This window comes from Phocoena sinus, chromosome 4 (assembly GCF_008692025.1).
Source record: "Phocoena sinus isolate mPhoSin1 chromosome 4, mPhoSin1.pri, whole genome shotgun sequence".
In the NCBI taxonomy this organism is placed as follows: Eukaryota; Metazoa; Chordata; class Mammalia; order Artiodactyla; family Phocoenidae; genus Phocoena; species Phocoena sinus.
Window position 1 is genome coordinate 113,202,031 of NC_045766.1, and position 26,233 is coordinate 113,228,263.

Genomic DNA, 26,233 nt, shown 5'->3' on the forward strand with positions numbered 1-26,233 from the left:
AGTCCAGAAACCATTTTATTGTCAATTTCATCTACTTATCAAATAACCATATTGAGACTTTATTCATTCTTCTTTGAAAATGTGGAAAAAATTTCACAGCATCTATGTGTTTTAACATGATGAGCAAAGGTTAATTTAGTAGCCTTTTCTTAAGGTTTTTACTTAGATGGGATGACCAACCATCCCGGTTTGCGGGGAACTGTCCTGGTGTTAGCACTGAAAATCCCTAGTCCCAGAAGAATAACCCTCGGTTCTGGGAAAACTGAGACAGTTGGTCACCCTAAGCCTAGATGGTTTAAATGAATTGATTTATATATGAATGAGAAATCTCATTCATACAAGGTAAATAAAATGTAGTTTAAATAGAAGAGTTGTATTTATGTCATTTCTTTCATAAGCAAGTTAAAGACTTGAAAATCATTAGTGAAGTTAGGAGAAAAATTCAGTTATACATAAAAAATGATTTAACACCTCCCATTCCTCATGCTAAGGGGTACAACTGTTAGAATGCAATATGTCATCAGTTCTTTTTCAAGTCCTTTTCTGCTTCCTGTGTGTCTTTGTAGGCTTCTTTGATTTCCCTTGTTGGTGTGATATTTTGGTAAAAAGCAGCTGACTCACATCCCATCCAAATCCCCAGTGTCCTCCAGATCCTTCATAAATTTGGCATTCAGCCCTCTCCTTGCCAATTACTTCCTTTCCCCCCAATTCCCACATGTCTCCTTCCTAAGCCATCTGCTTCTCCTCCCTTCCTTCGATTAGTGCTTTCCTCTGGTCTTCCAACTTCTTTCATTGTTCAATGTCCGTTGCTTCCTTTTCCCCTCTGCTCCCCTACAGGAAATCAACATGCTTAATGCAGCTGATGTCACAGAGCCCCTTTTCCCTGAGAAGTTAAATTTGTGTTCCTGAAAAATAAATCTGTAGTTCTGTTGTGTGAAGGTCAAAGGAAACTGGTGTATTGAACCAGAATTTTTTTCTGCCCATCTTACATAAAGAGTCATGCACATTATATATCATCTTTTTTAAAGAATAAAAATTTTATTCATGATGTTTTAAAGAATAAAAACTCTTTTTAAAGAATAACAATTTTATTCATGATTTAAATATAAGTTAATATGAATCTATAATATGAATCATGAGACTGAAGAAATGAGTTAAAAAGTAAATTTATATCCTATCATACTTAATTTTCAAATTTAGTCATTGAAATACAGTATTAGTAAAATTAAAGTTTCATATATTATAAGACAATGTTTTAAAACCTATATGCATGATTTTATGGACATTTGATCTCTATATATTTCATCATATCCATCTGTGAAATTAATTGTCTAATGATACCTATATTGGTTTACAGTGTCCTTGTGGGAATCCAGTGAGGAAATACATGTTACATGTCGTTTTAACTGGTGACACACTCTGTACGTATTAGTAATCAGTATTCTGGTGATTATTGTTGTACCTGCCTGAACTCTGGATAAAGTTAGCAATCAATAACTTGATGGAAAAGGAAAATCAGGAACTGTTTATGCCACAGCAATTTCAACTTTTCTGAATTAACAAGAAGACCATATATGTATATGAAAACAGACCCAGCATTTGTCTCACCTAAATTTCTATTTATACTGATTTACAACTGTGAGAAAATCAATTTCTACAGAATCACCATGAGTATTTAGTGCAGGTGAATATTATGAGTAAGTAAAGTTTTCAGACTAATATTGATATTAAGAAACTAATTTAAAATCCTATATTCACCCCTACTGTGAAATGCAATAATCAACTGGGGGTTCCTCAAGAGAATTAAACCCTAATGCCCTAAGGCATCCACTCTGTGTAATAAATTGACTTTTCTCCCGTGCATCTAGAACAGTCCTAGTTATGTACAATTCTCGGGGGAATTGAGAAATGCTGTGATTCAGATGAGGTTCACTGGTTGAGAAAGGCTGGTTTATCTTCCTAAGGAACATCCTGAACCTTTTCAGAAACTTGTAATTCTATTTAAATAATTAAACACACACTCATCCTGTTTGGACGCTGAAACTAGAAAAGAGAAAGCCAAGCATCTCAGGCCTACCTGTGAAGCCCAAGTACTCTTTTGAAAGGATTTTAATAAACCAAGGCCTTCTCAGTTCTAGCACACAAATTAGTTTAGATGACAATATAGTTATAAATATAATTCCAGTGAGTATTTATTTGATTATTGCTCTCTAGATTTTCATTATTTGTGTGTTAGACGTGCATTTAAAAGCTTGGATACTAAGAGTTTGCGGTACCGAATTATGAAAGTCTTTGCGTATCCAATTCCCTCTGCCTAGAATGTTTTGAAACCTACACCGTCTTTGTCTAGCTCACTCATTTTCAAGTTCCAACTTAAAGGCAAGTTCTTCAGAGGAGCCTTCTGCAAAACCCTACTCTGCACTTCCACACTAGATTTGACTTCCTATTATCTGTTCCTTTTCCTTTTGCTAAATATTTCTCTTTTAATCTATTGCAAATCATTACTTATATATTACTCATTGAATATACATGACACATAAAGGCCAGCCGTATTCCCTCTGTCTTGTGGTTGGAGCTCAATACATATTTCTTGAGCAAATATTAAGTGAATGAAATATAAATCATAATAATGTCTTCTAGTATACTCAGAACTGAAAAGTTGCTAATATGAACATACTTGATTCTATTTCCATATGCACTTATATATTTACTTTCTTATTCCCTTATAAATTGGAAAGGAGGTATCATCCATACCATTTAGTTTTTTCTAAAGCACATTTTTTTCACTGCCTTATCAGCAAGAGAAGGAAGAGATATTATACAGGTTAATTATGTGAGTAAATATATTTCTGTAAGTGTGACTTACAGATACTTACAGAATCTTAGAGATGGAGCTGAGGAGAGATGGTAAATAGGCAAGTCCCTTCATTTTTAAGAAAGAACGGGAAGCCAGGGGAGTAGATTTGCCCTGAGTCACTTAATGGATCTGTATCGTGAGTCAGGAATAAGAGCCAGACCTCTCAATGCCTGTTCTGATTTTCCCATGACAAACTAGACCTGATCACCCCTTCTCAAACAACACTTAAATTTAAGATATTTCCTAACAAAAAATCCACAGGTAAAGTGTTTTAATGGACTCATTTCATACAATTTTGCTACTTGTTTTGGTCCTAAATTCAGTATTTCTTATCTTAGTACTAGTTATAGAAAGTATTATTTTGGGCTTCCCTGGTGGCACAGTGGTTAAGAATCCTTCTGCCAGTGCAGGGGACATGGGTTTGAGCCCTGGTCTGGGAAGATCCCACATGCCACGGAGCAACTAATCCTGTGCTCCACAACTACTGAGCCTGCGCTCCAGAGCCCGCGTGCTGCAACTGCTGAGCGCACGTGCCTAGAGCCCGTGCTCTGCAGTAAGAGAAGCCACTGCAATGAGAAGCCCAGGCACCGCAATGAAGAGTAGCCCCTGCTTGCCACAAGTAGAGAAAAGCCTGCACTCAGCAACGAAGACCCAATGCAGCCAAGAATAAATAAATGAATAAATAAAGAAAAATAAAGAAAGTATTATTTTCTATATTTTCCCTTATTATTTTCAATTATTTATCCACTGGGTACAAACATGGCCTTGTGTCATGTTGATTAATAATTCTGTATGCATTTTTGCTTTATCAGTTGTGTTTTTAAGAACATATCTAAATTCATCTTAAGTGATTGATTATCTGAGATTGCCTCAGGATTTCATCCAATAAATAAAAATAAATTACAGCAATTTAAATACTAAGTTAAGGTTAACTTATGGCCATCTTGGGAAAGTCTGAAGCTCCTTTTTTGAAACTGCATTAATAACTAGACCTTGGTCACATCCTTTAATTGTTGAAAATACTAAGCTAATAATACCTTCCCTATTTATTAGGCTCATAATGAGAATCAAACCAGAGCAGTGAGAGTGTTTTGAAGACTCACAATAACTGCCTTATTGTAAGGTGTTATTTTAAGTAGTGCTGTCATGATTTTCAGTTAATGTTCATTCTGCATTGATATTAATAACTTGGAGAGGTAAGAGACCAGAGATTTTTAAGTTCAGAATGAAAAAGAACCCTTTTGTATTATTTAGTGGACAAAACAAAGCAAACAAACAAAAAACGCTGATAAAAATGGTATATCCTGTTTCAATCAGTTTTTTTTTAAGTGTACAAATATATGAATCTCCTTCTGGATGCCATATACTTTTAGGGACCTCTGTAATTTATAGTCTGCGTGCCCATTTTTGTCTGGGTCCCTTGAGACACCTAGTTGTAATTCCTAATAAAATTCTTGTAAGTCCATATAAAATGACTCAAGTACCGCAGAGAGGGTGCAAGTACGGTTGGATGCAGAGATAAAGTAGCAGAGGCTAAAGAGTGCCAGATAAAATATTGTCTAGTTTAACGAATAATCTTTCGTGACTTCAGGAAACAATATACTATAATTCAACTTTGAATTTTCCTCTAAGAAGTGTAATGAACTTCCATATGAGTAAAAGTCCTAACATATGTGAAAAATCAGAATACTCTTGAACAGTTTGGTATTGTACAATGTAGATTTTTTAATCCAGCTTTATGTTAATGTTGACTGTCAGTACTCTTTTAAATCTCTCAAGATGATTCTGGCCTTCTGAATTTTTTTTTCCAAATATGTTTCCTCCAAAACAGTTTTGAATATTCTCCCAAAATCTAGTCCCACCCAAATGTTAGTTTCAGGAGTGCCTGGCAGATCTGTCTAAGCCACCTTTGGTATGGAATTCTGCCAACTCCTGAATTTCACTGGGCCAAAACCTGCTGTGGATGTATACTGCTGTTCAGCATCCATGATCCTTCAGTCAGAGGAGATCTTCCAGAAAGCAGAAAGTGTCTCAGAAATTAGAGTAAACAGCTAAGAAAGAGTTATAGCTCATAATTCAAGGTAATTATCAATACAGTATACTACCAGAAGTATTATAACTACAGAATGAACACACATGGTCAGAGACAGAGCTCATAATAGGAATTGCTGATTAACTTAGATAGCTGACTTACAAATGTTGTTGTCCCGTTTGTTTTTTCCTTATAATGCAGGCTCACTAAAGCAGCTGGGTTTCTTCACTTTCCAAGCACTTTGATATATTTGATCAGGCCATTACATTTTTCCAAATAGCCAAGGACTAGTGGAATTTTACTACTGTCTGGGAGCACTTTGTTTAATTATAGGTTAAAGTAGTTTGCCAAATTAAAGGTACAATCTTCTGTGGTTTCAACGATGGTGTTCCAACCCGTTTATTTTATTTTCAATGTTCTATTAATCACGGGTGAAATGTTTCTCTAAAGATACAGTTTTAAAATTTATTTAAAACCTTGCTTATAAATCTTGCCTATAATTTGGAAAATATTTATATCATATCAGAGTACTGTTTCATAAATTCTGTTTTTAAAAAGTTGACTTTTCTAGATGCTTGTGATTTTGGTGTTTGCCCATGATGGCCCAGACATAATTTTATTTTTCTGTTTACCACAGGAAGAATGAATTGTAATCTTTAAAAGCAAAGTAGTAGATTCAAAAGTGCATTTGATTGTACAGCATTCTTTCCTTAAAACATAGTTAAAAATGCAGAAATCAAAGAAATTATTTTAAGCCTTTAAACTTAAAATTATTTTTAATCTGAGCAAAGGGGTTGGGCTTTCCTTTTCATAGTTTACAATTGGCTAAAATTGGTTTTATCTATTTCTCCATCTTGTTCATATTGTCACTTTTAAAGAAGCTCTCTCCAAAAATAATCCCAAATCTTATGCTGAGGCTGATGTCTTCTCTAATCTAATGCTGACTCTGCATTTCTTTTGTCTAAAGGTGAGTTGTTTTAAAAGTACTAATACTCTGTTGGTAATATCTGACCACTTCAATTTTTATCTCCTTAAGCCCCAAAAATTTGATAATATGATAAATCATACACTTGTAAAATAATGCGGTGTGCATTAACAAAATTACTAACAGATGGCACAGGTTTTCTCTCCTTAAATCTTACATATCTAGGTGATCACGAAGCTTTAAAGGCTGATCACACTAGGAGAAGGCTCATGTCTAAGTCATCTTTAAGAGCGTCATCTTGTATGGGAAAATTTCAAAAGCAGGTGAACTCAATCTGTATAATACTGGTTGAAAATAATGGAACTCTGTCTCCTTGAGTGGATAAAGTGTAATTTACTAAGGAATCCATTATTTCTTTGCCTTTTAACATTCATGGTGTCACTCTTCTCTCTCCTAGACACATCACATCACCATATTGCTACATACATCATGCTTATAAAAGATCATGTCAGATTTTCTCATCTTTATTAGGAAACCTTATAAATATTCTGTTCAAATTTTAAATATACCATAGTAATAAGTACATATTTATATGGGGAAAGAAGAGCTATTCCTCTGTATAGGAACTAACGTTAAGATATTTACCTAACTAGATTTCGCCTGCAAAGAGCACATGCATATGTGGAATGTAAACATGCACATCTTTTCCACTGGCAGCTAGATGGATTAATGGCAATTAGATTGGCTATCCCAATCACTCAGGTTTAAACATGGAGTGTAATAGATGGAAGGCCATCAATCTAATGGACTCAGGGAGGTCCACCAATAGCACCTATTTCTTCGCCAAGCTGTTGGTTCTCGCAATCTATACAAGACATTGCCAATTTGCAGTTTGTGGCATGAGAAGCACAGAAAACACGAGCTCTTGTTTTCTGTCCAAAAGAAAGTGCACTATGTAAACTTTACTTTAGATTTATGTAGAATGAACTCCAATCACTTACTAAATTATCTGGAGCAAGTTTCTGATATTCTCTGAGCATTAGTTTTCTCATCCCCAAATAGAAAAATATACCTCACCTGTGAGACTGTTGTAAAAATGAAAGATGATGCATGCAGCAATGTCATATACACAGCACGTGTTGCCGCGTCATGGTTCTCATTAATCACAAAAGTAATGGTATTCCAGATTGTTGTTTAAATACAGTAGTACATTTACGAAATTTACCACAGGTTCACTGATGTATTTTTCATGTGTTTGTGGAAAAAACTGCCAAAAGCATTTTACACTTAGGACGTAATTTTTTTCAGGTTTTTCCAGTTGTTAAGTCATTTAAAACTCCTACTGAAACATTAGAAAATTTAAATGTATTTATTACTTTTGTATGAAGTCATCAGAATTTGAATTTGTCTTCCACAAGACAGTAGAAAAGAGTGTACTTCTAACATAAATTCTAAAATATCAAGCCTTTTTATGAAGAGATGATGACTGAAATCAAAGAATTCCATGTATCCTACATCTCAGATCTTGAAAAATCTGATAGTGGACTTTCTATGTGGGTATTGAGCAAGATTCTAGAGATACAACAAACTCCTTGCCATTGCAGAACTTATATTTTATATAGAAGAGAAGCAACAAGCATAAGATCAAGTTTTTTATTTGTTTGTTTTTGTTTTTGTTTTGTATTGACTTTATCTTGCGCCTTCATTTTCCCAGTGACATATCACTAACACCAAAACCTTTCCCTCTACTCAATCCTGAAACCTCCTATTTAGGTTTGTATGGAAGCAACCTAGGATTCACAAAATTCTGAATTTCAAATCAAAGTTCAAATATTACAACTCATAGCCTTAGGGTTAGGAGCAATCCAAAACACTGAGATCCTTAACAGCATTAATACTTTTTGCACTACATTTTCTGTTCAGTATGTTTTTGTCTTGACTGAAGAACCAAACCATTTATGGCTGAGAAGCATTGTCACAAACAAGTGTCATTCCAAATGGTGTCTGAAATACTCTTCAGATAGACATTTTCTCTTTTGTTTTCACAGATAACTATAGAACTATAAGGGGCAGGATGCATTTATTTTGATTTATTTGTCCACAAGTTAACCATTAGTTCTCAGGAAATAGAAGTACATGTGGATAATTCTGAAGGTTAATGTAACCCACCAAAAAGAGTTCATTTAAGCCCTAGCTCAAACCTTTCTTCCCAAGATTTTATTCTCTTCCTTACATGTGTAAATTAGCCTACTTGTTTTCTCTTAGGTAGTTTGTAGATATATATTCATTTGTTTTACCATGTGCAGTGGTGGAGGAGAGGAGGTTATCGTCTTTTATCTTATCATCTGTCCCTTATGAAATGAGGCACACATTTGCCAAGTAAGAGAGCTAGGTTCCAGCAGTCTTGTGATCAATAAAAGAGAGTGAAGCAACTGGCCATATGGATATTGAATCTCTGACCGACCCTGTCTGATGAGCCTTGACTCTGATTAATCAATTAAGCCTGTCACTTGCAAGTCTCTTCTTGTTCTCCTTTGACTCTTTAAATTAAAATACCACAGAATGGGAATGAGTGTTTATTTCAATTTGTAGCTACTTTAGGGATCTTCATACTTGTATAGAATCTTAATAAACAGTATTAAATGCTTTTATTGCTTTTTCATTTTTGCAAGTTACAAATATGTTTCCATAAAGCAATTCTCCTTAGTTAATTTCTGTACTTCATTTCCAGAAAGTCATCCTGCATTTCTAAATCCAAGAATCCCTTATATACTCAACCTTGGTTTGACTTTGTCTGCCATGGTTATATGTCTTCTTCACAATATAAGTGAATTTAAATTTCAAGAGTAACAAAATAGTGTCTCTGGAAAAGGCATTATCTGAGCAATGCGTTTGGTGGTGAGGGAAATTCTCACACTGGATCAAAATTGGAGAAAAGAACTGAGCATAAGAACCCATGGTGAAGAAAAAAGATTTACTATTTGAAAAGTATTTTCAGCTGGTCCGCTTGTAACTCAAAAGAGCCAAGTGTTTGAAAATGAGCTTTTCTCCCCTCAAATATGATGAGCATTTGTCAACTTTATTTCTAGAGTATAGTCATAATTCCTTCATAGATTTTTATTTCAGGCTGTCCTAACAGTGACTGTATGTAAATTCAGAATTATAGCCAGATGGTTGGAAGAGGTGATAAAAAGCAATCCTGGTTTCGTAGGAAAGTGAAAATTGCCCATAAGACTTTGTTTTTACCTTTAAAACAGCAGGACATTGTTTCATGAGACACGTGAAGGAACCAATACATTAACTTTAATGGCTAGGAACTAAATTAATTTCTCATATGTGTGCAGAATACTACCATGAAATACGTAGAATTTTCAGAGGTAAAGATCAATCGACTTACTTACTTTGGGGGGATAGCTAGCAAAGGCTATTTTCTTCCCAAACCACTCTTTATATTGCCTCCTTTTTATAGGATTCACTTTGGGGTTCTGATCTTAATGACTTGGGAACCAGATACCTGGGGAATTAGCTAAAAGCCCTCACTGTTTCATCTGCTCTCCATTTCACCAGCATTCGGCAGTTGTCTGCCCCTGGTTTAGAATACGATAAATTAGAGATGGCTTTCCCGGTTGACTGGTTCAAGAAAATGGGTGCTCAAGAGAAAATGCCAAACCCCAGTCTTCATATTGACTTTGAGCCATGCTTAAGCAAGCAAAATCGGTGTCTTTTAAGGAGACTGGGTTTCTCTTTTCTATTATTCCTTGTTAAAATTAGGATTCATGGCAAGATCCTCTGGTGATATAAACTAGATAGATAGAAAGGTAACAATTTATACCTTCACAAAGAAAATCATCCTCTCCCTTTAACTAACTATGCCTCTCTGCAGGGTGGCTCCCACTTGCCTGCAATTAGCAAAACAGCTCTTCCTGATATAGTCTATATCGAATTATCCTGGGTGTGGTTCTGTGGCAGCAAAGAGCCAACTACCAATTTATAAATTGCTATGAGGAAGAAATGAGAAGTTTAGTCGGAGAAATGAAAATCACAGAGAAATGCAGCTGCCATAGTCTTAGGCAGCGATTCTCCCAGGCCTGTGTTCTCAGCTGACAGCTCACCAAGTTGTGTAGAGAAGCCACGTGTCCCCACTGGGATAATTGCTTTTTCTGCATGAGTCTCTTGTTGCTTCTCTCTGATGATCAAGTGCGTTTAAACTCCTGGCAGAAATCATGTTGGTTTTTAAATGATACTGTAAAGTGGACCAGCAAACAAATGAAATTGGATCATGTTCTCTTGTATGCATGTAGCCCAAGCAGATATGGGATGCCAATGGAGAGATCCTAATTGCCTGTTTTTCCTCTCAATTCCACTCCTAATAGAACAGTTGAAAGACCTACAATAAGTTGTGTTTTTTTTTTTCTTTGTAATGCTGTTCCTTTTAATGTCACCAAGTAAAATGTGGAATGGTCATGTGTTTTCAATTTGTCATTTTCATAATTTCTTTACGATGTATATGTACTTATCCAGGCATCCTTTTGTTGTACAAGATTTTTTCATGAAAATCTCATGAACATTGTTCATACCATAAGTAGGCTATAAAGAGGAAGGGAGCTTTGCATAAGAATGGGCAAGCAAATGGATTAGTATCATTCAGGTGAAAAATTTTTACAGTGTGAATGAAATCTAACTACATTTTTTAATAATCTATAGTAAAAAAGTATCGTAAATATTAGCATATAATCTACTTTTTCTTAGTTTAACCCATCCAAGAGACACAGTCACTCTCATTTTGTATCACGAGTCTATATTGAACTGGTCCTGAGTACATGCCAGCTTTGCCTAACAGCTTTTGGATGATGAGTTTGAAACCAGATCACATCTCATCAAGAAACCTGAGTGGGAAATTTAAGACAATGCATTTCTTTTTCCTTCTCCCCCTCTTCCTCTTCCTCCTTCTCCTTCTTTTTTCTCTCTCTCTTTCTTTCTCTCCTTTTTTTTGAGGTCTCTGTGAACCAGAATAAAATAGGAATAGAAAGAGTTGAATTTTTTTTGGAAAATATATTGAGAGGCAGTATAGCCTTTATGAAAAGTAGAAAGGAAATAAACTTTGTTAGCCAGGAGGGAGAACTGTGATTTGCCTAACCATGGTTTATTGTTTATTTATCTATCTAAAATAAAACTTATGTTTGAGACTTTAATATGAAATCATGTTGTTATGGATACATGATATCAGTTTTAAAAACATTTTGTGTGACAAGATTAGTACAAATAAATAGAATAAATAAAGGTTAAGTTCTTGACATTTCTTCTTATACTTAAGAAAAGTGTTGATGGTGACAAGAGTAGTAGATATAAATTGTTTTATATCAATGTTTTTTTTTTTTTTTTTTTTGCCGTACGCGGGCCTCTCACTGTTGTGGCCTCTGCCGTTGCGGAGCACAGGCTCCGGACGCGCAGGCTCAGCGGCCATGGCTCACGGGCCCAGCCGCTCTGCGGCATGTGGGAGCTTCCCGGACCGGGGCACGAACCCGCATCCCCTGCATCGGCAGGCGTACTCTCAACCACTGTGCCACCGGGGAAGCCCTATATCAATGGTTTTAAAAAAAAATTTTTTTTAATTTATTTTTTGGCTGCATTGGGTCTTCTTTGCTGTGCATGGGCTTTCTCTAGTTGCGGCGAGCAGGGGCTACTCTTCGTTGCGGTGCGCATGCTTCCCATTGCGGTGGCTTCTCTTGTTGCAGAGCACAGGCTCCAGGCGCATGGGCCTCAGTAGTTGCGGCACATGGGCTCAGTAGTTGCGGCTCACGGGCTCTAGAGCACAGGCTCAGTAGCTGTGGCGCGCAGGCTTATTTGCTCCAGGGCATGTGGGGTCTTTCCGGACCAGGGATCACGTGTCCCCGGCATTGGCAGGCGAATTCTTAACCACTGTGCCACCAGGGAAGTCCTATATCACTGGTTTTTGATAGTGGAAATTTTTCAAAAACTTACATTTTTATCTGCTTACTAACTCCATTAAAATTTAGGTTCCAAAGAGTGAAACAGCAAAATCATGAAGGTGTATATTCAAAAATATAAAGTACCTACACATGATATTCAACCATGATTAGAAAAACATGAAATTATTTCATTCTAGACATGGCTTTTTTACTAACGGCTCTTAAGGAACTGCTTACCTGGGAGTGTGAGTAAGAAATATTGCCAAGTGAGAAATACTGTATTCTTTGATATTGTATAAGATCTGCATTATATGAATTATCTTTTACTTGGTTATAATTTTTTTAACTGCTATGAGACGTGTATTTTATCCAACCCTTTGCCTATCATTTGTACAATATAATTATACTACCGCCAGTGTTTTTCCTTAATTTAGAATGCAACAAAGCATAACTGATTTTGAAAGGTACTATGGTGTATGTTAGAAGGTATGGATGCTTCAGTTGGAATTGTTTACATTAAAGGTTGATACCACTCTTGCAACCAGATTGGAAAGTAATGGGTATTTTTCCATTTCCTCCCATTCTCTGTTCCCTGATCAAACAATATATCTTTTTTTTTTGAGGGGAGTGGTTATTTTTGTTGTTGATTTAATGCTAAATGTTAAAGAAATAAAAACTGTTACTGTGACTCTTCTTTACATGTCTCTGTTGGAAAGAGTCCTTAGGAACCACCCAAAACTGCCTTGCAGTTTAGTTCACCAAAGAGAATGTCTGGGGCCTGTGACTGGCCATCTGGGGTACCTGCATCTCATGGTCATTAAGAAGTCTTAAACCCATGCAAAGTACTTCCCTTCTAGTTCACAACAGTTTGATATCTGTTCTACAGGTCAAAGATCCAGGCAGAATTGGCAGCATTGCTATGAAGAGATATTCTGCCCAAAGAGACTTAGTGAATTGTTTAAGGATGATACACTAGACTATAATTCAAAGCCTCTCATCTCATTTACTTTGCAAAACAGTATGAAAACAGTGGTAAAGAATCAAGTGTCTCAGAAAAAATAATTTCTAAACCTGGGTGCTTTAAAATTTTTATTCCTCCTATTAACCCTGCTTATTAAGTCTTTACTACTGTAAATGAATATTTCTGAGTCTTTAATCTTTTAGAAAATTGTAAAAATTAAGTACTGCACCATTTCTCATTGGTATCAGAACACCTATTTGCATCTTACGTATATTGTTTAAACATATATCTCTTTTAGCATTCTAGATCAGTGTTCTTTTAATCCATTGTTAGGATCTATTTTAAAAATAGTATTTATAGTAAGAAACAGATTTTGAATGCAAAATCTACTAAAGGAAATGAGATAAATTATATGACAGTTTGGTGGTTAGCAATTTGAAATCATCTTTGAAGTCTTTAATAAAATTAGTGGTTTCGTTTTTTGGTCTGCTGAATTCAAGTCACATTAGGTTAATGTAATTAAAAGCAGAAAAGATTTTGTGTAGCCAAACTAGTTAATTAGCCCCAGTTGGTTTAGTATATTAACCTAGTGGTGTATGGATAACATTGTCGGGGTGATGCCTGAAAAACAATTCCTGTGTAACAGATACTGCAAATCACCTGACTTGCTTTAGGGTAGAAAATGACAACATACCAAGGGGTTCATTTTAAGTTCATCTTTATTTCTGATTTTAAGCACTGATTGCAGAGTGAGCTGTATATGCCATAGAATAACCAGACAAAAAGCTTACTTAATTTACTTTTTAAAAGAAAGCATGCTTCTATATGTGCAAAGATAATGTTCCTTCTTGTATTCTGGAAGTAAGAATTCTGATTGTGGTTTTTCATGCTTACCAGAAATATGAAATAATTCTCTTCACTTTTGTTTGAAAAGCTACATCTTATACCTGATTTTTCTATATCATCTTGTTACTCAGTAAACAATGCAATAAAGGAGATGAAAGCATTCTAGAAGAGATTTTCAACTACTTCAGAGAAGTCTTAAAGTACTAGGAGAGAAGGCTTTTACCCCTAAGGTATATAATCATTTATAGCTTCTTAAAGGGAAAATGCTAGTATATAAGAATCCTATATATCAAGTACATTGAGGTATTCCATACCTTAATGTCACTAAAACTTTTTTTTTAATCTGAAACTGTTCTGAAGAAAAATATAAAGTATAAAGATATTTGAAACTTTAACATTTTTCCCACCTTTTCCTTTCTCCTCCTGTCTCCTTCCCCAGAAGTAGCAACACCACCTTTTCCTTTCTCCTCCTGTCTCCTTCCCCAGAAGTAGCAACACCACTAGGACCTTTTTTGTTTTGTTTTCACCTAGTATGTAGTTAGCCGAGGCCCCCCTTTAAGTGCTGTCTAGAGCTTATGGAAATGTAGGCTTCTAATGTGGTTACTACTGCAGGCTGATAAGGTAGATGGTAATGAGGAAGTGGGACCTCTGCTTCGAGTCTTGACATAGGCTAGATGCCATATTGTCGGAAAGCTTAACTCTTTCTGCTTCTCCACTACCCGGTTAGGTTAATTGAAGTAGAGCTGCTGCAGTGCAGTGTTTAACATTGTGTCTGTTCATTATACAAACTCATTTTTGATAGGTTTACAATTCGGCTGTCAGATCCAGCTGCAGGAAGAGAGCTGCCAAGAAATATTTCTTAACTTGTTTTAAATAGTGCTATTTTCACATTTATGGTGTTTTGTATGTGTTAGACATATTCTTCCTTTCTCTGTAGAGAGAGGAAATGTCAATTTTTGGTTTACAAAGGAGCACTAAGATTTAGAATGTGTATAGTCATGCTTTACAATCAATATTTTTATATGACAGCATAAAATGGTGATTGTTAATAGTAGGTACTGCTTTAAAGCTGGTACGTTATATTTGATCGGGGTTAAAGCACTATGTTTTTTTCTATTCTTCTGTTTGTTGAAAAGAACAGGCCACCATGCAGTCCACATTTGTGACCATAGAGAATAGAATTATGGCTTTTGGTTTGCTCTGTTTCAATTCAGCCACTGACATAATGCCAAAATCAATTTGAACTCATAGAAACTGAAGACTACCATTTGCATCCGTTATTTTGTGTGTTTCTCTGTTTTCAGTACTTTGTTGTTTCTTCCTTCACTTTTGTCAATTTCTGTCTCCTTTGAACCATTATTGCCAGTGAGTGTAGAGTAGAATGTAGGGTTTTATAGTGAAATTGTCTTGTTAATGGGATGGAAGTTGTGTAGGCGTATTTATACTAACCTGGGGACTCTCAGTGATGATTTTTCCAAATAGAGTAAACATTAATGGTATTACATGATTTTAATCCCTCCTTCCTTTTGTTATATTAATCCAGCTTTTATCCTTAGGCCAGAGCCAGGTCTTTAGAACAAAGTTTCTCAACATCAGCACTATTGACATATGAGGTGTGTGATAATTCTTTACTGTGGTGGACGCCTTTGTGCTTTGTAGGATATTATTGAGCTGAAAATGCAACTTAACAAAGAAAAGCATGAATCACATGATTTTACTTTAGTAAAAGTGTGTATGTGTAATGTATATTTTATATCTATATTTCCATATCTATTTATCTATATCTATATTGAGAGAGAGGGAGGTACAAAAGAAAAATGCTCATAAAGTATTGACAGTAAACTTTTGGAAGGTTTTTTCTTTTCATGTGACATTTATTTGTTCTTTTTATTTATTCTGTTTGAAAACAGGTAAGTATATATGAAAACAATAAATCTATCATTAATATATCTTGTAGCTGCTATAAACCTTTATGAAAATGCTTCGGTGGATAATAGACTAATTTTATCTACAAAAGCAGTTTGCATTCATTAAAAATCTTTCGAGTGACTACTATATGCAGACATTTTTCTAAGCATGAGGGATAGAATCATGAACAATGCAGAGAAAAGTCCCTGGATGATTTTTATAATGACACCTAGAGAATCATGGTCATTTTTTAAATAAAAGGACTGAAAAATGTCAAGTTCTAAAGGCACAAAAATTAAAACTGCTCTATTAATATTTTGTTTGTCCTAACACATAAAGACTTGGTCGCAATATCTAGTTTGGATGTCTGGATTGAAATAAAGCAATTTAGGCATTCCAAAACACTGTGACCCCACTTTAATAAAGTAGTAGTTTCAACAAACTCCCAGTGTAGGATGAAAAAGAAATTCTATTTGAATGGTTCCTTCCTTACTTTCTGTATTTTTTCTTTCCTCCTTTGTTTAATCTGTATACTGTACAAAATAACTGTGAGGTCAAAACCTCCATGAATAAACATTCTGGAAGTTATCCCTGACAAAACCTTTCTAAGATTCAGAGCATTATACTTATTCAGGGGTCATTGAACTCTACTCCCCACCAAAAGCATATTAAATTAAGTAAAGATAGTTCAATTTCCGCATCCCAATCTTAATTCATGATTAGCTTTGGCCTACATATTGTACTGGAAGTCTGCTTACATTTGTAATTAATCCTTCTTCAAATAATTAAGTGTTCAAGAGTGTACCCGAATGACTTTCCAGATGATTTATTAGTGTCTGTTCGGTCTCTGCCTCCTAAGTCCCCAAGAAACTGTTTGGACAGCAGAGACACTTATGTTTTTTAGGACAGGTTAGGTTCTGTAATATTTTGGAAATTAAGATATATTTGCTTAAAGCAACTCTGGCAAATTAAGTAATTAGAGACATTTTAATTTCCACATCTTGTAATACTAGAATATGCTTCCTTGAAATTACGTATAGCTAATATGTATTTACATGTTAATTATAGTCATATGGTATTAAGAATTTCCTAAACAACAAGGTCCTACTGTATAGCAAAGGGAACTACATTCAATATCCTGTGATAAGCCATACTGAAAAGAAGATAAAGAATGTGTGTGTATATATATATATATATATATATATATATATATATATATATGAATACCTGAATCACTTTGCTGTATAGCAGAAATTAATACAACATTGTAAATCAATTATACTTCAGTTAAAAAAAATTTCCTTTTTCTTTTTTCCATTTGCTAACCAAATTGTTCACACAATGTTTTTGGTTTTCATTTAATTAAATAATATGAAGGAACTTGGCTGGTTTGGAAAAAGAAATTTCTAGTTATATAGAATATAATTACTTTACAAGAAATGTAGGTAAGTAAAAATGTTTTGCCTCTTTTATATTGTACCTTTGGAATAAATTCTGCTTAAAGTTATTACCTATAGAGTAAATACTACATATCAGCTTTTTGATATAATCAGTCTTTCTTTGCATGCTTAGAAAGTAGCCTTCACTTATGAAGACCTCTGTCATGTAAAAATTACTATAGCAATTTTAATGATAGTCACGTGAAACTTTTTTTTAAGATACGAGGAGGAAAGCTCATGATTACTTACACCCGCAAAAGTGATGCTGGCAAATACGTTTGTGTTGGTACCAACATGGTTGGGGAACGTGAGAGTGAAGTAGCAGAGCTAACTGTTTTAGGTAAGTGCAATTTTATCTGATCTGCTCATTGTAAAGCTTATCTCTTATTATTATTTAGTATCTTTATACAAGGGAGAAAGAAATGACCTTTTCTAGAAGGTAAACCAATATTTTGGGGGCTGGAAAAAAGACAGAAGAAATCAGTAAAGCAGCCTGAGATAAAGTAGCCAAGACATAGGAAGACAATTCGAAGGAAACACTACACCTCGGGAGGAGAAGTAGGGAACTCGGTGGAATAATTTTCTAAATAATATTTTAAATTATAAATCTGCTCTTACGGAACATCTAAAATGGCTTTTAGTTGGTTCATCTGTATTTTTTTTTTTTGAGATGACTTTTTCTAATTTTAGAGAGACCTTCATTTGTGAAGAGACCTAGTAACTTGGCAGTCACTGTGGATGACAGTGCAGAATTTAAATGTGAGGCCCGAGGCGACCCTGTGCCCACAGTACGATGGAGGAAAGATGATGGGGAACTGCCCAAATCCAGGTATGGATCAGAATTTAATGATGGGATTCATCCACTCGGAATTTCTACAGTTCTCATCAGACCACTTTTCACATATAAGCCATTAGAATGGTCTACTCTAGACTCCTTGATCTCCTTGGGCCAGACATAGTAATGGAGATAATTAGAATCAGAAGGTTGCCATGCTTTCTTTGAGAGTGTACAGATAACTGTAAGTTCATGACCCCAGCCTGCCCGGGGAACCCTTGGAAGATGTGACATTCCTTAAACAGCTTTCTCTTTGTCCAACCAGACTACAGTTAATACCAATGTCTTATATGGGAATAGGTAGGGAAGGGAGGTACAGCACTAAAGATGTAACTACAAACCAATTAAAAAGCAAACTCCCTTTTCCTTAGCTACAACATCACCAGGGAATGGTAGAAGAGGTCAGAGTTTCTTGATATCTATCAAATCCTTAAATTGGCTAGAAGCAGAGATACACTCGCAGCCTTAGGGAATGAGGTAATGAAGTGAAACTTTCAGGCACTGTCTTTAGGCTGTCTTCTCTAGTGTGTCCATTCATTCAGCAGACATACCTTGAGCCCCTGCTAGGTTTGGGGGTCACAGCAAGTGTTTAGGTATAGTTTCTGCTGTCAAGGAGCTCACCAAAGGAGTCATGTATGGATAGATACGGAGTAACGTAGCAAACCCTTTTGCTGCATAAAGGTAGACCCATGGGAGCAGAAAATCAGGAGAGAGTTCTCAAAGGAAAGTGACATAGAAGCAATGTCTTGAAAAATATGTATCAATTTGATAAGCAAGAAAGAGGAGAAGAGTATTCCAGGAAAAGAGACATCACAACATAGACACATATCTAAGACTGTTTTGAGTGGTGGAAATTTAGCATGGCGGCACACAGCGCATGTGGCAAGAAGTTATGGGAAACCAGGCTGGAGATAGTGAGGCCGGATTTACAGGACTTTGTGTCGACTAAAGAATTCTGAATCGTACGGCATGCACATTGATAAGCCAAGAGGGATAACTATGAACAGAATTGGTTTTTAGAGGAAATAATTTTTTTAGCATTATGGATATCACATTAATGTGGCAAGGGGTTGGGGGGATGCCGGTGGCTGGGTCACCATTATTGTTGTCCAGATAAGAGATGTGAATCGCCTGAACCGGGAGATGAGATGGAAATAGGCTAGGGGTCCATCATGGAGAGAAAGTTCTGAGACCCATTGATGAATTGAATGATTTGTTATATATAGGGAGCTGGCGAAGGAAGATAGGTAGGTTGTGTTAGGAGAAGGAGTTGTTTTATGTGATAGGGTAAGAAAAAAATGTTTTATCTAACGTATTAAATATTAAGTGTCTCTGGAGGTATGATGTCTAATTATTAGTCAGGATTATGAATTTGGAGCTTAAGTGAAATAGGGGCAGCAAATATTTGTGTGGTTGATCAATATATAAGCTAGTGTAGATAGTATAACTCAGGGATATCATATAGAGTAAAAAGAGGACTGAGGTGAAATTTCAAGGGACACCCAACATTTAAGAAAAGGCAAGATGAGGCAGGGCAAGGGAATTCCAGAATAAGACTCTCTGGGTTTAAATATTAACTCTGCCATTAAAATAGCTGAAGACCAAAGCCAAGCTACCTTACCTTCCTACGCCTCAATTTTCTCATCTGCCAAATGGAGATGAGCATAATACTTCATAAGGTGTTATGAGAATTTTAAAAGATAGAACCTACAAAATGCTTAAAGTCTGACATATAATAAAAATGTATTTAATGGTCACTTAAGTTTTAGTATGAGTACAGGAGCTTGAGGAAATAAACAAATAAGCGTCAACTTTGCCTAAAAATATTCTGTTAAAAAGTAGTTTTAATATTTTTGCCCACGCGAGTATAAAAGAAGTGCTCTTTTCTATGCACATGCTTACTTAGAAGAATGCTGCATTATTTACCTTCTGCTTTAAATTCTCGAGAATGTTGGCTGTGATTTGATACCTAAATACATATTTGTAATGATGGATTCTTTCAAGTAGAAAGTCACTTAACTGTGCTTTCTTTTGTTATGTCACTAGATATGAAATCAGAGATGATCATACCTTGAAAATTCGGAAGGTGATGGCTGGTGACACGGGGTCATATACTTGTGTTGCGGAAAATATGGTTGGAAAAGCTGAAGCCTCCGCTACTCTGACTGTCCAAGGTAAGGTTTGGGGAACATTTTTTGTGGTTGATTAATTATATGAGATACAATGTTGATATTTGAAAATATTACATACTGGAGTAGTCTATATAAAATATAGACTTTAAATAGTGCTGTATATATATACATTATTCCAAACATATTTAAAGGAAATCATTGTTTTGCCTGTGGGAGCTCTATAAGTGTCTGTTACAGGAAATTGAACTAAGTTTTCTAAATTATGAGAGCATTTTCTCGGTCAAGTAGAGGAGGGGAGTGTGCTTTAATCTCTGGGTCTTCAAACACAGAGCTTTAATTAAATGACAGCTACTGCCGCGAAAACTTGATCTTTCAATGAAAATACGTCTACCATTCCTTCAGGTCATGCACTTTCAAGGGTCTGTACAGTTCAGAGCAAAAAAGTGAAAAGATTCTGTTTCCCACTAGAATGTAAGATGCATCCATAGAGTAGGGACTTCTGCAGTCTTTTTCTGTGCACACCGTGCCTGTGACTTAACAGACATTCAATAAATATTTGTTGAGTGAATTAATTGCATTTGTACTTTGCTAATTTTGATGAAGATTTATTATTGGTGTGATGTGAGCCAAAATGGGTGCCATATTCTTTGGCTACAAGTTTTTGAATGTCAAAGTCACATCTTAAACTGATATGCAGAAATGGTTCTGTCACCTCCTTTGTCTCCATAATTTCATATGTTTTTCATTCTCATTATCCCTTTTCCCCTTTTTCCATGATGTCATACTGATTATTTCTTACTATGTATCATCTGAGAACTTTCTCTCATGTTTTTCCTTTTTAGGGACAAATTGTTTATTGTGGAATTTGAGAGACAGTGACCTTTAAAGAGCATTTTGTTGGTGAAAAAAATTCCGTATTTTGACACGTATATAGAGTAAACAGGGACTTTGGCCATAAACCACTTAGCTTGTTTCTGAGTATGACATTAGCAACACTTGCTCTGTCATCTTTTCTGAGCACTGTCTCCTCTAAGGCTATTACGAAGAAAAAGGTGGCTTTTGAAGGAGAGCTTCTACTGTGGGTTTTCTACAAAAGAGCCTTGTGGGCTTTTTACAGTAGAAAAAAGGAATAAAGAATATTTCCTTCCTGTCTCTAAAGCCATTATGTCCCCCTTTGGGGTTTTTAGCTCAACCTCATAAAAACAAAAGAAAAAAAAAAGAAAAGATCAAGAACAAACATTGAATTTCTAAGGCTTAGACTACTTCTCTTTAATCTGAGTTAGACTTGAACTCCACATAAGACTAAAACTGTAAGAAAAGAAAACCCCTTTACATTTAGAGAAAGCATAAATTTAAGAGATGTCAAGTTCAAGTTCAGAAGCCCTCCGGAGGGAGTGAAAGTAGCCCAGGATGAATCCAAGACATGAAAAGGTGTGTCTATCTCCAGGCAGTTGTGACAGGGAGGTTGATTGTCTATTATATTAGTCAGAGAGATGATGCTTTTATAAATAATAGCCATTCTGCTGTGTCTACAGTAGACATTGAAATCAAAATAGAGTTTCTTCCTGCAATTTTATACTCAATTCCAAAGTTAATTCAGCCTTAAGTTTTCCATATGGAATTCTTGCTCCTAAGCCTGGATTTCAGTGAAAACTGGGTACAAATGATCAAATCCAGAAACTACTTAAGGAATTTAGAAGTTCTTATTTCAACTGCATTGGGTTTTCTATAAACTTATGAAAGATCTGTGTATTGTTGAGAAGTTATTATTTTATTCAACTATTAAAATAAAATATGCATATTAACATCACTGTGAAAATACCTTTAACATGCTAGAATAATATACACAGTATGTCAAAGAAAGTAACATGATTCCCAACAGCAAAACTTAACTAAGAAAAAAAACAAAGGAAACTTTTCAAAGGAAACTTGAGAAGTTATGTATTTTTTTCCTTTGCGATTGAATATAGAAAAATATTAGTTACTACAAAGGAAACTAATCAGAAATGAATACATTTGATAGCAGGAAACAATTATTAGAAATTCAGTAGCATAGTTGGTTTTGATTTCTGTATTTCATTTGTGGTTCATTTTTGAGGCACTATTGGAGTCAGTATGGGCTTAAAAATAATCTTCCTTTTCCTCACTCCTCATGCAATAAATATTTAATTTTGAGAATTGATGTTGGACAACAGAACCCTGTGTTCCAGTAGCAGTTTGGGGAAAAAAACTTTCTTAAATAAGGGTGAGCGTTTGATTTTCACCCCCAGTACAGATATGATTAGTTCTAACATTTAAAAATTAACCCTCATTTGAGAATTACTTCCTTTTTTTTGATGTATATATATTTTTTTGAAATCCTGATTCTGCTGTTTTAGAGACTCTGTCTGTATGTATTTCCTCAAGTATTCCATTCTCAACTCATGATTTCTTTGGTTTTAATACTTGTGTATTTTTCACAGTCCTTATTATGGTACTGGGCATCTAGTAGGCACTTTATGTAATAAATACTTGTTACAATTTGAAATATGCATTTGAACTCCAACCTTCTGCTTGAGTGGTAGAGATATCACAGTACAGTACGTCACAGGGGAAATTCAAGCATTTCTGGTGACTTTGATCCTGAGTGCTAACAATAGGTTACATTGGATCAGATCTGAAGAGATAATCATCTCTGATGGCTGCCTGGTGGTCTGTGTTTGAAAGGAACAGAGAAAAACCTGGGGCTGGACAGAGTTTCCTAAACTTGGATGAAGTTTGTTATCTGATGTTATCTGAACGTGTATATCTAAACTTATCTGAAGCTTGTTAAATATACAGATTATCAAGCATGCCCCTGGAGAACCTGATTTAGTAGATCTGGGTTAGAGCACAGAAATTTGTTTTTGTTTTCAAGCAAGTTCATCAGTCTCTGGAATGAGGAGTTACCTGTTGAGCTAACAGAAAGAATAAAGGGCTTTAAAAAAAATTGCTCTAGGGCTTCCCTGGTGGCGCAGTGGTTGAGAGGCCGCCTGCCGATGCAGGGGACACGGATTCGCGCCCCGGTCCGGGAGGATCCCACATGCCGCGGAGTGGCTGGGCCCGTGAGCCATGGCCGCTGAGCCTGCGCGTCCGGAGCCTGTGCTCCGCAACGGGAGAGGCCACAACAGTGGGAGGCCCGCGTACCGAAAAAACAAAAAATTGCTCTAGAGTTTGGGAATTACCAGGGCTGGATGAAGTGTGTTACAGAGAATTGTGTAGCGAAGAGTATAGACACTGGAGTCAGACAAAATGTAGTTGAATCCTATTTCTGTCATTTACCAACTGTGTGGCCTAGAAAAGGTTATTTAGATTACATGAGTCTCAGTTGCCCATGTGTAAAATGGGTACAGTAATACCAAACTCACAGCATTTTTATAAGGATTAAATTAAATTATATATATTTAAAGCTTAACATATTGTCTGTTACAGAGTGCTTTATAAATAAGGAGTGTTGTAGTCATATAAGTGTTATTATTAGTGATAGCTTTATCACTTAATTTTAATAATTATTGGTTATTTCATAAGAAAAGTAGTAATGTTCAGATAATTCTAGACAGGTAGGTCTTCCTTTGCTATTGTAAATGAGAAACCTGAAGTAGTAATATAATCATGATAATTTATTATGTAACAAGTTATTAAAACTCTTCTCAAATATAAAGCATTACATTTTTATTAAAAAAACCTTATTGGCTTTTAAACTAAATGTGTTAAGTCTTGTTAGTGCCATCAAAACTAGTGCTGGATTTAATGTTGAGGTTTTGCAAAATAACTAGATAGTTTAATGAAAATTACGACCACTTGGGAATAGAAATGATTCAAAAACCGATTACATTTTATGTGCAATGGAGTGTTATCGTTATGAAAAAACGTTCAGCAGAGACTCAGAGACTCTGCAGTAATTTGACCTATTGAAAAATAATTAATGTCCATTACATGACCAATAAAAAATGGTGAAGTAATGCTGTTTGGAACGATCACAACAGAGAAGTGTTTCTGTTTAGCTCCCAGTTAACCAGAAAATTCAGTTAACCTGAACTTGATATTCTGTCATTTTCTGGAATAATCAAAACTTTATTACCTATAAATGTAAACCATCAGTGTTACATTTACGCCTGATGTTTGTCTGCCTCATTTTCCCTCCATGCTGTAATAATGTCTATGCACCTCCTCAAGAATTCTCTTTGTAAACCTGTAATACACAAACAAATTCAGGCATCTTTTTAAAGACATTTCATCTCAATTTTGATTGATTACGTTGTGATATTTGCATTTTAATGTCTCAATTCGACAAGTATTAGGATTGCTAGCTGTCACAGTAGGAATGAATTATCTTCTGAACTAGTGTTTCATATTGCATAATGGCCCCGTCGTTTAAGGAAAAATATATATACTGTAGTATTTATAACCATTTTATAGGTTGTGACATACCTATAAAATGTAAAGTCTAAGTTGAACAAAATAGATGCAGTGAGGCACCCTGCCAGATTTTTTAAACGGTGTGCTGTTGAAACTGCTAAAATTTATGCCTCTGCTTGGTGCTCCGAGAATGGTTGCAGGTTTGTTTTACATTATTTTACTATCTTAATCTAAACCCATTAGGTCTTTATTAGATGCTTGCCAGGTGGGCCTTGAGGTTCTTCTTGTAATCACATGATAGCCAACATAAATTTTCCTGCTTGCTTTCATTTTTGAACCAATTCATAGTAATTTAAACAGTGGGTACTTTTTTTTTTCTTTGTTGAAGGTAGCCTTTAAAGAAAAGCATGGTGGATGCAGCCTCAAAACACTTAAAAGAAAAATAAAGGCAGAAAAATAAGTTTATCATTCTATTAATAGCAAAACCTATAAAATTAGTAATTATTTATGATGACAATCATGTCTGTAGCTTTTTAAATAATTCCATTTATGAGGTGTGCTCTTCTGAAAGAAAGATAGAAGATAAAGCCACACAGAGTTTAAACTCCAAATTTCTCCCATTTCCAAGATTGTCCTCCACCTCTGAGATTTCTTACAGTTCTTTGGTTCAGTGATACTCACTGCTTAAACAAGGCAAACTCGATGGTATTATTAATCTTTCCACTCTCTTTGCAACTTCACAGATAAAGCAGCTCTTATTACTGTCACAATTTCATTGACAAAGTAAATTTGTGACTCTATCACCAGAGTGATCGTGTTCCCATCGCTATGTCTGTCACAGGAAACCGAACTGAAAACAAACTTCCATGTACCAGCCATTTCCCAAGCAATCTCATTTTATCTGTGCTGACTTGAACCATTAAGAAAATCTAATCCCATTTTTGTCTGTCTTTCTTACAATAGGCACTAAAAGACATTTAGTCCTCCCATTTCCCTTTAGCCCTAAGTGCTGAGCCAGTTAGACACAGGAAACTGGACGTTTAGTTCATACCCCACTGCACTCCTCCACAGGCCTCTCCCAGGGACCAGTTATTCTTTGAAGCTCAAAAAACAGTTGCTTTTCTGCCCTTTCAGCAACAGCTCTGTTAAAAGAAAAGGCAGATGCCAAACATCTCTAAACCAGGTGATGCTCTGTTACCAGACAATTGGGATTTCTGTGAAATCCCAGCTCTTTTCTCATAGGCGCTTATCCATTTTTCTTCCCTTGATGTGAAATTACTCCATTCTCTCAATTTCATCACCTATTTTTTTTGTTTTTTTTTCTAGTTCTAAAATATGGTATCGTGAATGATGTTGATATCTCCTTAATGTATTCTTGGCATACAATAGGAATGTTCAAATGGATCATCAAAAAGACGTGCATTCTATTCTGTTCTGAAGAACTATTATTTTGTCTGATGCTTCCCATAAGTATTATGCCTACTCTGCAGTGAAGGAACAGAGCACTTTCCCGTTAGGATTGGTTAGCCACTGACAGCCTCTGGAAGGCTGAAACTTGAAGTCTGAGATTGATGTGAGACCGGAGAGACACAAGGCAGAAAAAAAAGACCAGTGCAGTCCTTTGGCTGACTTAACTGCTACTAATGGAATGTTTCCTAGAGCTTCTCTCCTTGCTGCTGGTGAACTGCATGCCAAAGAAGATAAGAAGAAAAAAAAAAAGGAAAAGAAAAAAAAAATGCTGAAATATCTTGGGCACTATAGTTTATAATTGACCCCTAGTTAATATCCCAATGAACTAGGAATTGATCAATAGTTATGATCTCCAGTAAAACAAGAAGCAACAGTCAGAGGTTTGGCTAAGCTTTTAAGATTCTCCTAACCCAGTGTGTGAGTATTAATTCACAGGAAATAGTAGTGATGCAGTGAAAACAGGAGCAGACGAGGCATAAGAAGCTGAATTCTTCCGTATTCTTCATTTCAGTTGATGGCAA

General features: G+C 35.6%; 1 protein-coding gene across 10 annotated transcripts in view; it reads left to right on the plus strand.

Annotated features, from left to right (window-relative positions):
* Positions 1-26,233, plus strand: part of ROBO1 (roundabout guidance receptor 1) — a 403,232-nt gene that overhangs the window by 272,671 nt on the left and 104,328 nt on the right. For all 10 annotated transcript variants that reach the window (XM_032630727.1, XM_032630729.1, XM_032630732.1 and 7 more), the window contains 3 exons: positions 17,118-17,238; positions 17,589-17,727; positions 19,780-19,907. In XM_032630727.1, coding sequence (XP_032486618.1) covers positions 17,118-17,238; positions 17,589-17,727; positions 19,780-19,907 — 388 coding nt within the window. The remainder of the gene's footprint in view (positions 1-17,117; positions 17,239-17,588; positions 17,728-19,779; positions 19,908-26,233) is intronic.